Genomic DNA, 18,795 nt, shown 5'->3' on the forward strand with positions numbered 1-18,795 from the left:
TTGTGTTACCAAACATGTCAAATAGGCAGCTCTAAATAATATTTAAATAAGAGTTCATCTTGAATATGCTGACAAAATTGAAATAAAAAGGATATTTTTATCATTTAAATGACATTCTAGGTTAAACATTGGCTTCACAGAAGATCAATATATTGAATTTAAACTGGCAAATTCACAAAAGAATTCATTATCACAATTCTAATACAGTGAGAAGTAAATTTACTTTGTGAATTTGAATTTTGAATTTGAATATATAGATATCAAATATTCCTATTCAAACATAACTTTTTCTTTTGCTATTTCAAGCTTTCATATATTAAGACAATATATGCTCATCACAGATTTTTGGAATAGAAATTATTAAGTTAAAATTGAAAACTTATGAAATCTGAATAATACATGAAATGAACATTCTCAGAAACTACTAGATTTTATGCATTTGAATAATTATCTTTCCTTTAATGGGAATTATGTTGAGAAGCTGAATGATTTCAGTGGGAGCTTGCAGTTTTTGCAAAGATCTCTTTTTAGAATTTGCTTAGCTTATGGTATATTCTTTTTATTTTCTTCAATGATGGCAAATTCTCATCTTTTTGAGACTCTTGAATATTAAAATTATTCATTTGGAATTGTTTGGTGGAGGTTGGTTATTAGATTGGACAATCATTTTGATTAAAATTGAGTTGTTTTTTATAATCTAATGGTATTATTCTCTTGTGTGAGTACATTAACTGTCTCTGAAGGCAATTCCAAAAGAGGAGTTTCAAAAATGTTTCAAGTAACTGCAATATCATAAAAAAAACGCATGAACCCTGAAGCAGACTACTTTGAAGGACAATATTAACTTGTATGATTAAGTTTAGTATTTCTGCTTTTATTGTTCTCACAACAGATCTCATTTAACAATAATAAAATACATTCAGTTACTAATACCGATCTTTTATCTAGAAAGAATCTGAACATCTTTGAAATCTATTTCTAAAATCAAACCCCAGAGTAACTTTTGGCAAATAATTCAGTCTCTTTAGTCTATTATGGTATTATATATATATATATATATATATATATATATATATATATATATATATATATATATACTCTAAGCTACCGAATTTGTATCATTTAATCTATGGATATAGTTGGGGTTAAACAAATTCATAGAATTACATCATGATTACACACTGATGAATTACTGTAGAAACACTAAAATTCTTCCCCCCCCCCAAGTAGAGATAAGGTCAAGAGAAGTTGGGCTTGGGTTATCCATCTCTGGGGAAAAAAGTGACGTGAATATCTTTTGGATGTTCATTAAAAGCCTACAGATGTTCTTTCCATTTGGTGGGCCAGATGACCTTTTCTTGTTCCATAAATATTTCATACACAGTGAGTTTCTTCTTTCCCATATTCTTGAAACAAGTGAAAAAAAATTTGTAAATTACAGATTCAGAGAGTAGTTTATTTCTTCTTGCATTATGAAAATTCACTTCTGTGTCTTCTTTAACAATAGCAGGTCTCTCTGGCACCTCCACACCAAGGGAGTTTGAATAACTACTGCTGCCATCTGCTGGTGTTTCTTTTAAACTTTAGAAAAAGCAGAGGCTAAAGCTCCACTCACTATGATGCAAAATGCAAGTGTTATTAATAGATAATTTTTAATACCCTGTGTGGCAAAGAAATGAGAAAAGACATATTGATAAAAACTCCTAAAAAGGAAGATTTCCTCTTAAAAACTATTAAAAATCTAGGTTAGAGATTTTGATTCTGTTTGTCATGTGAATAAATTCTATCTTATCCCCCTGCTAGGACTATACACTCCATGACTATATACTGACTTATCAAAGCTAGTATCTACTCTTGAAGTTAGTACAGAGCTTTGTACACTGCAGCTACTTACTTAGTGAGACAGTGTGGTACGATATCAAGAGCACTAGTTTGGTAGCCAAAAGTTTCAAGTTCAATCCTACCTCTGATACTGATTACCTGTGAACCACCTTGGTCAAATTAATTACCTTCTCTGGGTCTCAGTTTACTCATCTATAATATGAAAGGTTTGAACTCCTTGGACTTTGAGGTATGATATAATTCTTGAATCCTGTGAAATGCCTTTTGAAACAATAGATTTATTCAACAATCCCTTATTATGCAAAGACTAGGATTTTGAGAGGGTACAAAATAATAAAGGAGATGGTCTCTTTTCCTCTCAGACCTTATAATCCATCAGAGATAGGTAGAGAAATGATAACTAGAGAAATGTAAAGATAGTATGTAAAATACTATACAATAAATAAACTATATGTTGTAGAAAAAATATAAGAAAAACACATAAGGTGTACAAAGGTCTATAATAGTTTGGATTAAGAAAAACACTCTCCTGATCAAAGGGGTCAGGGAAGGATTCCTGGAGGAAATGATCTGTAAATTAAGCTGTAAGGATAGAAAAGATTTCAAAAGGGAATGATGGAATGGATAAAGATTTATAGTACAAGGAAAGATATGTTCAAACCTAAAGATAAAACAAAGTGCTAGTCAGATGGAAGAGGATATGAGTTGGTTCAGTTTATTGGAAGTGTAAAACACACAGTGGGAACTAGCATGAGCTAAATCTGGAAAGAGGCAATATATCCAGATTAAAGAAAGTTCTGAATGCATGGCAGTTTTTTATAGTGGAGTGGCAAGTGACCATTGATACAGGAAAACGTGAGTTCAAAAACCACCTCAGATACTTATCTCTGTGATCTTGGGCAATTTCTTAAATTCTCTCTGGCTTAGTTTTTTTCTTTGAGTTTCAGTGGACCTTAAAGTCCTTTCTCTCTCTAAAGCTATGATCCTCAGAATGGCAAGGTAATGAGTTTCAACTTTATTGGATAGATGGATAAGGGAATGATAAAGGAATGTTTTTATCAAAAAAGTAAATTAAGAACTCCAAATAAGAAAAACACAAGGCAGAGCAACTCACCTTAATCTATCTCCAAAAGCTCCTAACGTCTCACAAATAAGTTTTTGGAAATTGCCATAGGATCTGTTTCATTATTTTTCTGTTGGCCATCTATGCCTGAGGGATTTTTCTACTGGAGCACTTAGAACTTCTCCCTACACAGCTAGGTAAAATGGTTTGGAGACATTGCCACCACCAGTACTTTAGCACCTAGAAGTCACTCTCCCCTAACAACATGACTAAAATATTTTCTCAAAAAACCTCAAAGAAACCAATTTATATCTAGTTTAAAAGTTTTCAAATGTAAGTTTCCAAAACAGACTTTTCAGGATAAAAGCAGCTATAACATGAAGCAAAACTATACAGAATTGATGAATTCATTTTCTGGACACTAATGAATACTCCATCAAATAAACAAGAAAACTTATTCTTATTTTTAATGTGTGTGGTTTGATCATAGATGGAAGTCTGTCTTTTTCAATAGAATAGAGAATCACCCAAATGCTCCACTTCTTCAAAGTTTACTTCAAAGAAAACTATTGCAAAATAGCTCAGAACCCTAGGACCATTAAGATAGACAGATAATTTCTCCCATGAAGACCATAGTCATAGGTAAAGGCTAAGATTTAAGTACTTTCTATTTGTGTCTAGGTCTGTGATTTTATGGATAAAGGAAACTCCTGATGTGAATACTCTTTCTACTTAGGCAAACCAATAGCAAATCTGAAACTTGAACCTTTTTTTTAAAAAAATTGTTTTCAAGGCAATGAGGTTAAGTGAGTTGCCCAAGGTTACACAGCTAAGTAAATTATTAAATGTCTGTGTCTGAATTTGAACTCAGGTTCTCCTGACTCCAGGGCCAGTGCTCTATCCACTGCACACATGCCTGCCCCTGGAACTTCAATCTTTGAGGGTTGCCTAGGGGCATAAAAAGGACAGATGCATTTTTTTTTCTTGACTGCACAGCTAGTCTGTCAGGGAGAGGACTTGTACCTTCTAATTTCTGGTGCCAAGGCAATATTCCCTTCACTGGCTCTCACTAAATATGCTGCATTTGTTGACAATGACAAATACTTGAAATTGGTATGTATGTAAGGTATTTGAAATATTTCTTTCAGTCACCTTGCAAGAGGTCTTTAGGCACATTTGAATTGGAATAAAGAGTGCTATCTGGGAACTAATAGTAGTTTATTGAAAAAATCAGAGATCATTTTTACCATATTCCTCAGCTTTCAGGAAGACCTACTCTTTTTCCCTGGATGTGTGATTTCATTGACATTTGAAGCTCTCAGGTGAGGAAAGTCCCTCTCCTAATGCAGTTTTGCAATTTAAACTCCTAAAGAATTACCTATAGTAGAGCAGAGTTGTCAAATGGGGAACCATTATATATAAACATTATATATAAACATTATATATAAAATCTAGATAATGTTAATATAAAGTTTCCTAGGTCAATAAATAGTTCCTTGGATCCTCATTTGCTTTATTGGCTTCTTTTTCTATTTGTTTGACACCACTGACATAGTGGTTTGTTCAGTTGATCATAGGTTAGAATATGAACTCAAGTCTTCCAGGTTTTGAGGTCAGCTATCTATTCACTACACTATAGTGGTTTTCTCAATGACTCCTTGAAAAAATATAAATATAAATATATACACACACACATATATATATATATATATATATATATATGTATATGTATATATATATATATATATATATATTAAAATTATAGGGCGGCTAGGTGGCATAGTAGATAGTCTGATCTCAGACACCTAATAATTGCCTAGCTGAATGATGCTGGGTAAGTAACTTAACCCCATTACCTTGCAAAAACAAACAAAACTTATAGGTAACCCATTTTCATGTTTTCCAATGCTCATTCAGGATATTAAACAAAAAAGCAGAGTATCTATCCCAACACTGCTCTGGCTCTGGCATCTTCCCACATATGATTTCAGCTTTTTGAGGACATGAACATATAGGCAGAAGCTAGATTTCTGTGCACTTAAATTTATTAGGTCTAACTTTCAAGCTGAACTTGTTCTCATTTTGGGTCCAGATGTGTAGAAATTTTCATTTTCTTTATTTTGCTATAGTAATAGTGACCAAACTAATTTTTGAGATGTCTCCTTTGAAACCCTTGCTCTTTGACTATAGCTTTGTGAGAGTGTGTTTATTAATATTTCACTTTCCCATGTCTTTCTAAGACCTTTAGAACCTTCTCAAAGGCTATTAGATACCACACACTTTAATAGGAATCATTATTTGCTGTGAAGTAGATAGAACCCTCTCCTGGAGCTTTGCGCCTGATTGGAGGCATGGAGTTACTTTGTGGAAGAAAGTAATCCTAACCAAGAAATAAGAACCATGTGCAAGAAAGTAGCCCAGGTCTGAAATCCTATTAGCGTATTTCTGTGTACTTAAAAGAAAAAATTGGATTGTGCTCCAAATAGCTTTCTTAATAATAGTTTCTTTTGTTTGTTTAAACCCAAGAATCTTGCCCAGATTAGCAAAGCATGACTTGTTAACTCTATTCCTTCTCATTTAGCAGGAATGAAATGATTCTTAAAAAGGCTTGAAGTGATTTATCATGTCGAGGATCAGCCAGTTATACAAATTCACTTTATGGCTCCCAGAACAAAGAGATAGCATCAGTGCTTATTAAAAACAGACAATGCTTTGTATTACAGCTGCATATTAAGAAGGAAAATATAATAATTTTGGAACATTTTAATATTTATGTTATATTCTAAAAACCTACTCCTGGGAGAGCGCAAAGTTTTTGAAAAGGTTTTTTTCTTCCTTTTTGATTAGAGATTGGGACAAATGGAGAACAATTCCAAAAAAGGGCTCCATTTTCATTTCTGACATTGCTATTTTAGGGTATGGGGATATGTCAACTTTAGAGTGACCTGTGATTTTGCCAGTGTGGGAAACTCCTACCAACAAAGAAGGCTACCTGACCATAAATTATCATAGAGAGAGACATCTGCCTATATCTCATCAAGGTTGTGATTTTGCCTGTAGTCACACAGCTAGTGTCAGAGATGGGATAAGAACATACTTTCCTGATATATTCTACCTATTCTGCCATGCCATGACAAAAAAGCAGTGTTTGGACCATTCCATTATTTAATAGAGGAATTCCATCCCTCCCTTCCTCTGGTCCTTCCAGGGATATTAGTCATCTATTACCATCACTTTACTTTAATGAACCTATAATATTAAGAAGGTTGTTCATGGGAAGCATAAACAATAAGATTTGAAACATATTACTTTACATTCAGTCATCAGCTTGCCTTTTTTCTTTTTGGAAGCCAAAATATTCCTTTCCTGATCCTACCATAATATACAACACCCTCCTAAAGAATTTTTCTTTCTTTTTCTTTTAACTATATGGCATGTAACCATTAATGACACTTTAGTGAAAGCTCACAAGTGAATTTTTTCCCTTGAAAAACAAAAAATTCATAACTACAAACTCCATTCAAATCTTCCCATTTTCAGGGAGTTAGATTTTGAAATAAAATTTGGAATATGATTTTTTCTGACCATCCATTACTGTATCTATTATCTTTTCTGACCATCCATTACTATATCTAAGTTTTTAGAAAGCAATACTAAATTCTAGTTCTAGTAATAATAATAGCTTACATTCATTCAGCACTTTCTCTATACCTCTCACTTACAATTACAGTGCCATCTGATTCTCAGAACAACCCTGGGAGGTAGAGACTGTTACTTTTTCCACTTTACAGATGAGAAACTGAGGCAAACAGAGGTTAAGTGATCTGTCTAAGGTCACCTAGTCAGTAAATTTCCAAGATCAGATTTGAACTTGGGTCTTTCTGACTCTAGACCAGGTGTTCTATCTATAGCAATATAGTTGTCCCATAATAGCTCCACTCTTTGAATGGCTCCTTTCCTAGGGTTTACCTTTTTTCTACTTACCTTTATTTCCTTAAATACAAAGATACCCCACATTGCAGCTATAAGTCCTGGACCCTGAAAGAATGATAAATAAATATTTACATTAGGTTATTTTTAAGGTTGGATTAATAAGCGACATGTTAATTAATTGAATAATTCAAATGAAAAGCAATTTCTCCTTTCAAATATTAATATAATTGAAAGGAGGATCTTTGTTTAAGTTGCTACTGAGACAGGTGACTTGTTTCTGCATTTCACTTTGAAGATACAAAGGGTGCTTGGACAGCTGCTTAAATTGATCTAGGGCATTGTTTCAATTCAATGCAATAAACATTTATTTGGGCAGCTAGGTGGAGTGGCAGATAGTCAGAAAAGACTCTTCTTCCAGAGTTCAAATCTCTCCTCAAACCTTAGTTGTGTGACCCTGTTTGCCTCAGTCTGCCACGTGTAATATGACCAACAGCAATAAAAATGTGCTAGGCAATGAGTTAAGTGATGACAGTTGAGTGAGTTCAGGTAAATTACTATGCTAAGAGAGAAAACTAAGAATGAAAGTAGAGGAGGAAAATGAAGAGAGGAATGAAGACAGACTGCATGACAAAGGATGAAATGAGACATAGAAAAGGCATGAGAAAACTTCCTATCTCCCATTGCAGGTCTAGGCTGACACCTTCTTCATAGATTATTTGTTTTAGAGAATTTATGGAGGAATGAAGTGATTTGCCCAGGATCAAACAGTTAGTACTGCTCAGAGGTGGCATTTAAATTCTCATCTTCCCATAACCTTAAAAGTCTGCAACCTATCTAGAAAATGAGCTTCTAAATTTATTTAAGTTCATTCTCTGAATGTTGAGTTGCTTTTTAATGCACATTGTGATTTTTCTCATGCTTATCATTACTTTCTATGTGGCAATAAAATGAACTATCCCATAACTTATTCATCATCATCAATCATCATCATAGCTGCAATTCCTATAGCACTTTAAAACTATTCTCCTGTTAGCCTCACCAAAATCTTGTAAGGTAAATATTATCATCCTCATTTAATAATGAGAATGATTGGATCTAAAAAAGGTTAAATGACTTGCCTAGGGTCACATAGCTACTAAATGTCTGTGTTAAGATTAGATCTTCCTGACTCCAAATTGGGGACTTTAGTTATGGAACACTTTGCTGACTTTATTGATACTTGGATACTTCATATGATATACTTGGTAATGTTCAGTGCTTTTCTCTCTTTATCTTCCTTCTTTCTATCCTGCCACTTTGCACAGAGAAGAAAGGTAGAGGTAATAAAAGAAAGGTTTTAGATATTTCCCCTTCCCTGAGTAGGAGCTGACATCTCTGAAATAAACCATTTTGCTTGACAACTCCTCTTCTATAAGGAAGGGGATCAATCCCACTGAAGAAATAGAAGGAAAGAAAGAAATACAATCACAGATGTCACAAAAGAGTCTAAGGCTTGGAGTATCGTTATATGACGCTTTCTCCAGTTTGATGGGAATGACTCCTGGGTTGGTCTTAATTTCATGCATTAAAGAAGCAGAAACATTAGACCAGAGCCAAACATGGAATAGTTGGGGTGAGAGGATGATGAACCAATCAATGTGAGAATTAGAGCAACAGCTTCTCCTATTGGAAAAAAAAAATCAAACTTCCCCTGGAGCTAAATCCTTGGTAAACCATGATTTCAGAAGGAGAGCAGGGGCTTTATTTAAATAGTGCCCAGCTAGCCCTGTATTAAATATAAGAAGATGAGAAGATCAGAAGGAATCCAGGTCTTGATGAACTTTAAATTTCCAACAGAGGCATATATATTTGATTCAAGAGCTAATACAGAACTACTGGAGCTTTTTGACTAGGAGAATGGTGGCATAGTATGGCTTGTACTTAATGAATACTTTGGCAGCTGGATGGAGGGTAGAGGGAGAAGAGGAGAAATTAGGAGTAAGAAGAAAAATTATAAGGCTATTATAATAGTTCAGTGAAAAGTGTCAAGAACCTCAAGCAGGGAATTGACTGAGGAGGGGATATGTACACTAGGGTTTCAGTAGGGATAGAGATCACAAGATCTGACTATTGATTACATAAGTAGGATCCATGAGATTGAAGGATTGAGGTCAAAAACCTGGGTGACTGGAAGGATAGTGATGGGTTTCATTGGCAGGAATAGAGATTGGAAGTTCAAGGAGGAGAAGATAATGAGTTCTATTTTTGGACCTATTAAAATTTTAGATATGTACAATATGAGTTAACTTAGCTGAAATTTGAAGGAAACTGGGTTCTAATAGGCAGATATGAGAAAAAAAAAACATTTCAGGCATGGAGGGGATTAGTTTGTGCAAAGGCCAGAGATGTGGCTTGAAACTATACTATAAAATGCTTTATATGCTAAGCAAAGGAATTTGTATTTTATTCCACAGACAATAACATTCTTCTCTAACTACCAGGAGAGATATGATCCAGTTTGTGCTTTAAAAAGACTATTTTGTTAGCTTTGAGGAAGATGAATTTAGAGATGAGAAAGACAGGAAAGCAAGGAATCTAATTAGAAGACTACTACTATAGTTCAGCAGGGAGGTGATGAGGCCTTATTGTATGTATCTAAAATTTAATAATCAGTGACTGAAGAGAAGGTTATAGATGTGAGAGGTGTTTTAGATTAGAGAGAATCAGAAAGACATGTCCTTGAAGAGATATAGAATAAATAGTCCTACTCAAATGAAATTTAGGTATATTCAGAGGAAGATAAAGGGAATTTATAAACCTGATCAGGATATTACTAGACTTGTAAACCTGAATGACATCACCACAACTTATTTAAATATTTTTGTAGCAAAAATTAAGACTCCATTTTAAAATAAAAAATAAGGAAGGAAAATGCATTTACTTACTGCAGTGATTATGGGAAAACTGATCATAGCACTTAGGGTATGATTAGCTATGAACCAACAACAACTAGCTATTGCCCAAAGTACTCCAGAAAAAAATCCTGAAAGGTAAGAAGATATTAGTAAGAAGTTAGTAAAAAAGATGCTAGGAAGAAGATGCTGTCTCTGCCCACATATCTATCACTTTATTTGCTGTCAGCTCCATTGGGAATGTAGGTGATCCTGTTTCTTCACCTTTCACCAGCTTAATGTGTATATTAGTCTCAGTTATTCTATATGGACATCAGATATAAGCATTGAATCTTAAGAGGAAGAAAAATTATTGGACCATATGTTTAATTATCTTTAAGATTTTGTTTGCTTTACTTGGAACCGTGAATATTATCATAAAAGAAGGCATCTAAGCAATTTCATAAGAATCATGTTAAAGTCAAAGAAGGCAGGGATAATGCTATTTATTTATTTGATCTGAAGCTACAATTTCAATGATATGGAGAGCTTGTGGTTTGGAATCCCACCAGTCCACTCAAGGAGATCACCAACTCAATGGAGACTTAAAAACAGTGTCAAATTCAAAAGAGGACCACTAATCTATAAGTTCCCTCAGGATTCCTAAAGGCTTCATATTAACTGAATTTTAAAATGTATTGTAGTATTTCTTGTATTTTAGATATTTTGTTAAAAATTTCTCAATTATATTTGAATCTGGCTCACTCTCAGGGGTGTTTGCCACTTCTAGCTTGGAAAATCAGTCTTAAGGAATTGCCTGGGGGCTCTGAGAGGTCTTACAGAAAGACAAATTTAACTTTCCCAGGACTGTTATTTCTCTAGGGCCTCAACCATGATACTCACATGATAAAACCTAACGCACAAATATCTTGGCTAAAAACTGAGATCCATGTTGACTGGGTAATATAAGTAAAGAACCTTTGCTAAAATGAATGGCACACTCCCATACTATTTTATCTCTATTTATTTCTATGTCCTATTCTTCTTATTGCTTACTAAAATGCATTATGCAGAGAATATAGTAAGGATAGGAATTTTAATTCTGGCCCTGTCACTTCTTGCCTGTGGGATGTCAAATAATTTATAGCTTCCTTAGAGCTCATATTCTTCCTCTTTGGCAGGCAGGGATTAGATTGACTTTAGCTCTGAAATAAATATGGTTGTTTTCCTAAGCATATGACTAATGAAATCAAAATCTTCATTATCTCATGCTTTTCTTCTATTCTATTGTATTTCTTCTAATCTAATGCATTTCAATTTATTATACATATTTATATTTTTAAAGAAAAATATTAAGCAAAATTATGGAATTGTAGAAATTTTCTGCTATTCAACATATTCTTGATTTTAATTTTTTATGGAAATTATTAAATAAAATCATAGAATTTTAGAACTAGAAAGGACCTTAAAATAACACATATGATTTAATCTATACATCAGTAAAGAATTTGATAATGTTTTCATTCTATTTTTATTGACTAGATAGAAAATTGAGAAATGAAAGTTGGAAACTGTGTTCAATCAATATAATCAGACTTGATTTTTTGCTAAGGCCTGCTATGAATTATTAAACTTAAATTAAGCCAGCTTTTGTTAGTAAGTTTTTGGTGTTCAATTTCCCCACTCTTTGGAACCTAAGTTCCTTGTGTTTTGTAAGACATCCCATTTTCTTATTTAGAGTCGAGATAATTTTTATAACACTCCAAGATGCTCTCATAGCCTCTCCAATGAAGTTGCTTCATTAATCATAAACACCTGAGGCAATGAGAAAATGAGTTTTAATTTAATTAGTTGTGTTGATTTGGAAATGCCTATAGCCCTGTGTTACAAATTGATCTGCTTCCTTATTCCTGTTATGCTTCCTTATTTCTATATATCCTAGAAATTTGAATTAACATAATAAACATGAATTAACATAATAAACATATTCATCTAAAGATTTTATATTTTGATTACTTACTCTTTATTTACTATAAAAACTTTCTCTGCAAACCCCTCAGATTGTCTTTGGTTATGGAGAAACCTTACCTAATAAATTGATCATGCTTAAAAATCTGTGCCTCAGTCTCTCTTTATACAAATTTTTATCATGCTAGAGTAATGGACTAGATATCTCTAAATACAATTAGGTTGATTTGGAGCTGAGGGAGTAATTGCATCCTCAGAGTTGTTACTGGCTGGATATAAATTTGGATGAAGGCCTCTGGAAAAGTGTCCTTGAGGCATGGCCTTTAGTATTTAACATTTTAAATTGCTAAATTGTATAAAAATGCAGATTATTGTGCTTATTATTAAATTATAGATAAAACAAGTTGAAAGCAATAAGTTAACAGAGCCAGGTTGTATAAAGATCTTTACAGACTACAGTATAATGTATGGAGAGAGCCTGAGGTACATTCCATAGAAATGATAGCTTGAAGAAAAAATAAGTTGACATTTTGATTAGGGAAGATTTAGGAGACACTTGAGTACTATTTTCTTGAAGGCTCCTAACATGGAAGAGTGATTGCACTTATGCTTCCTAGGTCCCAGAGGGTAGAATTAGGAGCAATGAATGACTTGATACAGTGAAAAACTTCCTAATAATTAGAGCTATCCAAAAGTAGAATGAGATGTCAAAGGGGGCAACATCAAGAAAAACTGGAGGTTGCTTTAGAGATATGGTGGAGATTCTTCTTCAGTTGTAGGTTAGTCTAAATGGTCTCTGACACTCCTTCTATCTCAAGGATTTTATGATTTCTTTGTATTAAGCAAGGAAACATACTTTTTAAAAAAATCAATTCTCTCAATACTGTACTGTGTGATAAAGAAAATCGCTTCTTCCTTTGGACCTGACTTATTAAAAAACCAAAGTAGTTCAAGGTTAAGGATCATGAAAATCTAGAAAAGACATATTCTGTCCACAGTGCCATTAAGGACTAGAATTATCTGATAAAATTTATAACCAGGACCTGAATTTCATATCATTGAATACTAGCTTTCAAAGTTCCTGAGCATATTATGTCAAAATTTAGATAGTCAAATATGAAGAGGCATTTTTGAAGGAAAGCAAACTCTCAAAGGATGCTTTTGTTTGAAGCAAAGACCATTTAAGCTAAAATTATTAGATAAAACTCATGTATATATATATATATATATATTCACATATATACATACTCATAGTATCTCATGCTCACAATTGAAATATTAGTCCTAAATATTCATACCTGGTAATATTGCTTGAGGGTAAACTTTGGGATTATTTTTCATGATTATACAATAGGCTAGGAAGTAGAAAGTACTTGTAACAAAGATACCACTGAAGTGTGCAAAGACATAGTCCAAATCTGAAAAATATAAATATTAAAGGTATAAAATATTTAATGGTGATACATTAATTGAATATAAAATATGCTAAAGGTTCTGATAATATAAACACAGAGAGAAATGGAGAGGGAGTGAGAGCAGGAAAGAGAGGTCCTGGACTTTAATATCTTTTTTTAAATACAGGAATTTAGGTATGTGTTTTTTCTTATTTTCTGGGCAACTGTAATACTTACTTTGAATAAATATAATCATGTAAATTTTTTTTGGTTTATACATTTTATATTGAAATACAAATCACTTCCCAACAAATAATCCACCATAAAGCTATACAAAAATAACAAAAAGAAAAATAAAAGCCTGTTAAGCAAAACTGCTGCAAATAGTGGTAACTGATAATTTATGAAACTTTAAATTTTTGTTGTTTACAAGGTTTAATAGAGGGGAAGGATTAGTATTTGTTTCATTTGAGTTTTGTGGTCCTTTAGTGCCATCTTCTTTTATAATATTGTAGTTATTGTGCATGTATTGTTATTTGGTTCTATTTTCTTAGCTTTACATCAAATATTTCCTCTGAATTCTTCATATTCTTAATTTCTTATGGTGCTACTGATATCATATTACATTCACATTGCTCATCTGTTCTCTAATGATTACATTATTTAATAAGATTTTTGCTGTTAGACATACTCCCATGATGAATATTTTGTTATCTTTTTCCCTTTTATTGAACTCTAAGGGGCTATATAAGCAGGCAAAGTTATGATAAAGACCAAGGAGAAAAACAAAAGATTTAATAGTTTCATGCTGTCAGATTGATCAGTTCACTTGGTGACTATGGCTCCTAATGACAAATGACTACCAGATAATCTATGGATGAATGCCAAAGGAATGTTTCAGTATATTGGATTAGAAAAATTACTCTTCCTTGTAAGTTTTATTGTATACTTTACAAGCTTGACCAAATCACTGAAGAGAAAATGATATAACTCAGGTTTTCCAATAGAAACTAGAATATTATCTGGAAGGTCACATAAGTGATTTAGTAAAGAAATCTTGCTCTTATTAAATAGAATATCAATGTAAGATTTGAGGTTAATAAAGCACTTCACATACATAACCTTTTTAATGCTTATTTAGTACAAATCTCTACTAACAATGACTACAATTAACCATTACTAATTAATGCTACTACTACCACCATTATTACAACAACTATAATAATAATAATAATAATAATAATAACAGTAGTCCTTTGATTTCAAAGACAATCATGCTGATCAAATTAATGGTAGCATTACTTGAACAATTTTGTTTATTATAGTAAGGGGTATGTTGTACAAGGTATCCTTCTCATTTGTCTTTTCCAGAACTACCCCATGTCCTCTTTCGATAGAAAACAAGGCTATTGGTGATGGTCTGGATGCTGCTGTGGGAATCTCTTGGGTGCTGGTTTCTTTTACTCCCATGTCAGTGAGGCAGCTCAGCATAACATCAATACCAGGCAAGCAATAGCATGTAATTTCTGGTGTTAGATTGCTACAACCCATTATATCCAAACCTGTTTTTAGATGGACTAATTGTCAAAATGATCTTTTGCTTTCAGATGTTCCACCTGCAAACATGTTTTCATTAGTCAAGAGCAAAAGTTGTAAGTCAAAAATTTTATTGCCACCTCTGTTTTACAGATGAGCTTATTCAGGCTCAGAGATTTGCCCATAGTGCAATTAATATCAGAGGTAGGATAGTAAAATGGAAACCTCTATTACCCTACCTGGCATCCTAGTTAGGAAAATGAAATAAATTAAACCTGATTTTCATTAGCTTAAATAAGAATGAAGAGGGACAAAAAAAACATTTTGCGGAGGAATTCAAGATGGTAGATTGAGAAGTTGTGTTGGCTCAGTACTACCCTTATCAGTTCAAAGAAAGATGCCTAATACTGTCAGAAGAAAAGCCACAAGAAAAATAAGGAGAAATAAGGCAAATTACTAACTCTTACAGGAAAATGTAGCATGCCATATTTACTTCACTAGTTCACTTCTCCTGGACCTCTTAAAACTTTCCTTGCCTAGAATGTGACTTCCTTGACAAGAGCCCAGATTCCTTGGCCCTTTGACTTGAATAGTGTTAAATATCAGTTTGGAATTAATACCTTAGCAAGGGAATTGCCATGGGAGGGTCCTGAGACCAAAATCCCAAAGCAGAGGAAATGTATTTTAGGATGGAAGAGTTCAGGTGGTGAAGAGACCCAAGTTTAGAGGTGTCTTAGCATTTCCAAATGCCATCCTGACTAGACTGACCTTTCATCCCTCGGTAGATTAGGGCCTTTGTACTGGCTCATCTCCAAGGTAGAAAGAGAAGAAAGTACATGAAGATGAAGAGTAGAACTGATGAAAGGTAGAAATCAGGTCATCAGTGTCTTTTTTTTGTAGCAAGGGTCCAGCTGGTCAATCCTGCCTCCTTTGAGGGGCCACCCAACCTCATGGTCAAAGGAAAATAAAGAACAGCAAAAGGGTTAGGGGAATTGAATCCAACAGAGTAGGCCTATTTCAAAACTTATTATTGAAAGGGAAATGATTAACCCTATAGAAAAAAACCATTCAGAAATATTATACCTGACAAAGGAGGAAAAAGGAATATAGAAGCAATAAAAATTTTAACATAACAAACGAGTACAGGTTGTAGGTTAGTCTAAATGGTCTGTGACACTCCTTATAGCTCAAAGATTTTATGATTTCTATGCATTAAGCAAGGAAACATGCTTTTTAAAAAAATCAGTTTTCTCAATACTGTAGTGTGTGATAAAGAAATTTGCTTCTTCCTTTGTAGGAAAAGGAAATTGAGTCAGAACCCTTTTTTTCTCTTAAATATTTTATTTAAAGCAACCTTTGATAAATATGTATACCTTATACTATATTATGACATGATATCCATATGTTAAAGGAATTCTTAATATCTATGATCTTTCGAAAAATATTTTAAAAACTATATTTCAATATAATTTTTTGTAATCTTAAGGCTTTACTAGGAGTCCACAATACAAAAAAAAACATTAAAATTCCTTGAAATAAAGCAATTCTAAAAATTCCTAGACTATTTTAGAAGAATGAAGGATAGGGCCTGGATCTATAATTTCATTAGTATAGGCACTTTCCTGGTATGGAAACTTTTGTTGCAGTTTATTTTCTGTCTGGGACAAATTGTTGGAGAGCAGCAAGAGGTTAAGTGAAATGCCCAGGATATGTAAGAGGAAGACTTGTATGACTGTGACATTGAGACCAGGTCTCTATCTATACTAAGTCATATTGCCTCAAAAAGAATTGAGAACAGATTAAAGAATTAAGGACAGAAACTATAGATGATCTCAAGGGAGAATTGGACATTTTACTGGAATGAAGAGAATTTAGAACAAGGACACTCTCTGAAACAGAAGACTTTCCAAAAAAAACTCAACCAAATTGAAATCCAAAAATGTAGAAGCAGTAGGAAAAAGTCACTGGAACAAAATGAAAAGACAGTAAGATTAGGATATATAAGAGCTATACAAAAAAAAGAATGCTGATGATTGAAGGAGGGAGTCTAAGGATCTTGTCTTTTCCTTGCCAAAAAAACCAAAAAGACAAAAAGAACACAAAAGAAAAACCTAAAATATCATATTTCAGTACATCCAGGTAAATAAACTGAAATGAAAAAGAGTAAGTGATTTGGTATGGTCATATTGTTGTTCTCAGCTTTTGAAGAGGACCATTGACATGATGAACTTGCCAGTGAATTGGATTCAAGTGAAGCAGAGTTACACAAAGTCATTAACCTCTCTCTTCCAGTCACCTAAGTCCCATGTCAAGACAAAAGTCACATGACTAATAATGACTCTAGGTGCAGTGGATAAAACCTTTGAGTTTTTGAAGTTCAACCAAGTTCTAAGCACACCACAGTACCTGCTTTGGCTACCTTCAGGTCATTGGAATTAATTTTCCACTGGGAAAATGCTTTACATGCTTGGGGTAGAATTCCCCTAATTTACAATGGCTTTGTGATTATTTTTAATCTGGTTAAGCCCCTCTGCCAAGCTGGTTTTAGCAGAAAGTGGTTCTGTGCATGTTATAGATTCTTAGACTCATAGGTGAGAGGTAGTTGAAAAAGGAGACATGCAAAGGAGAATGAGCAGTTCCATGAAGAGCTTAGCAAGCCTACACACCAGACATACTAGTTTTCCCTGAATATACCATAGCCCATTCTGGTCATATAGATAGATACTATCATATAGATAGTAAATAGGCAAGGCAAAACCAGAATCCAGGTCTCTCATGATTCCAAGGTGTCAGCTGACTCTTGGAATTCTTTATTGCCTTCAGAGTAGTAATACCTGTGTAACTGGAGAGAGAGAGAAAGAGAGAGAGAGAGAGAGAGAGAGAGAGAGAGAGAGAGAGAGAGAGAGAGAGAGAGAAAGACAGTGAAAAATAAAATCAGTTGTTTTAACTGATTTAGTTTATTTTCATTTAGCGCAAAGCCCCAGTTAGTTTATTGAAAAGGTAAAATAAGAAACTTCAAGTAAACTTACCATATTGACTAGACCCTGCATATATGCTGTCATTCCTTTTTCCATGGTCCTTGATATAAATTATTGGCACAAAACTGCACCCATAGAGTATTCCAGATGAAACTGCCAGAACACAGCCTCTTGGAAAAAAAATAAATCCCTATTATGTAATGGCATTTTAAAATCAACAGATGTGGAATAGAAAATACAGTATGCTCCACTATATGTCACAGGCAAATCAAGAAATTAAAACCTCTGTTCCAAGCTCTATGACTAATAATAGAGCAAAATGCTGTGTCAAAGGTGCACCAAGATACAGCTGTCATTCGTCTCTTAATATGTAGACCAGGTAGGGAAATGAAAGAGTTTTTCAGAAAGTTAAGAATTTCTTTAGTATCTAAAAGGTGCTCCTTAAGGATTCAAATTTGGTTTTATTACCATACTTTATATTTATAGTGTAGACATATTCCTTAGTGTAGACATATTCTTTACCATTACAAATCCTGATCCTTTTAAGATTTGGTCAGTGGTTTTGAGAAATGCTGTGGTTGAAAAATTCATTACCCGATAGTCAGGTAACTGCCCAACTAATAACTAGATTATAAGATTCCTTGCTTAGAACTGTATCCTCTGAATGACTGGAGTTCAGACTCTTCACTCTGAGTAATTCAGAGAGGAACTGGAGCAAATGTCTTTCCATTTAGAGTGGAACATTATGATTAGCAAGCAGTACCCAAACAACTGCTCAAAGAGGGATTGCTACGAAGGAATGATGTCTTCAGTGAATACTTGGTAGGAGTAAAACTGTCTTTCTCCCTGATACCATATATGGTTCTTCCCACCAGAAACCAATAGATCTCATCTATTCTGTGCTTACTTTGATTTCTCAGTCCTCTGCATTTTTCTTCTCCTCATTCATTTCATGAATTTGGTCCAACTCTCTGGATTTATTAACATGACAAATTTTTTGAACACAGAATTGTATTTAAATTTTCCTTCTGGACTATGAGAAGATCATATCATTACTAATTTCCACCAAGGCTCTCAACAAAACTAATTGTTGCTAATCACTGGAATTAATTGGTTTCATTTTTTATGGACTAGGACACCTTGGATTACAAATCATAGTTCATTGAGTTCATTCATAGAGTTAAACCCTATAATTATTTCATAGATTAAAG

At 33.6% G+C, this 18,795-nt stretch overlaps 1 protein-coding gene across 4 annotated transcripts in view; it reads right to left on the bottom strand.

Moving 5' to 3' along the window:
- Positions 1 to 1,105: 1,105 nt before the first annotated feature.
- Positions 1,106 to 18,795, bottom strand: part of TMEM144 (transmembrane protein 144) — a 62,876-nt gene continuing 45,186 nt past the window's right edge. For all 4 annotated transcript variants that reach the window (XM_074227425.1, XM_074227426.1, XM_074227427.1 and 1 more), the window contains 5 exons: positions 17,636 to 17,754; positions 12,975 to 13,094; positions 9,763 to 9,860; positions 6,890 to 6,943; positions 1,106 to 1,660 (listed from right to left, as the gene is read on the bottom strand). In XM_074227425.1, coding sequence (XP_074083526.1) covers positions 1,577 to 1,660; positions 6,890 to 6,943; positions 9,763 to 9,860; positions 12,975 to 13,094; positions 17,636 to 17,754 — 475 coding nt within the window. In that variant the 3' untranslated portion in view covers positions 1,106 to 1,576. The remainder of the gene's footprint in view (positions 1,661 to 6,889; positions 6,944 to 9,762; positions 9,861 to 12,974; positions 13,095 to 17,635; positions 17,755 to 18,795) is intronic.

This window comes from Macrotis lagotis, chromosome 3, assembly GCF_037893015.1.
Source record: "Macrotis lagotis isolate mMagLag1 chromosome 3, bilby.v1.9.chrom.fasta, whole genome shotgun sequence".
Classification (NCBI taxonomy): domain Eukaryota; kingdom Metazoa; phylum Chordata; class Mammalia; order Peramelemorphia; family Peramelidae; genus Macrotis; species Macrotis lagotis.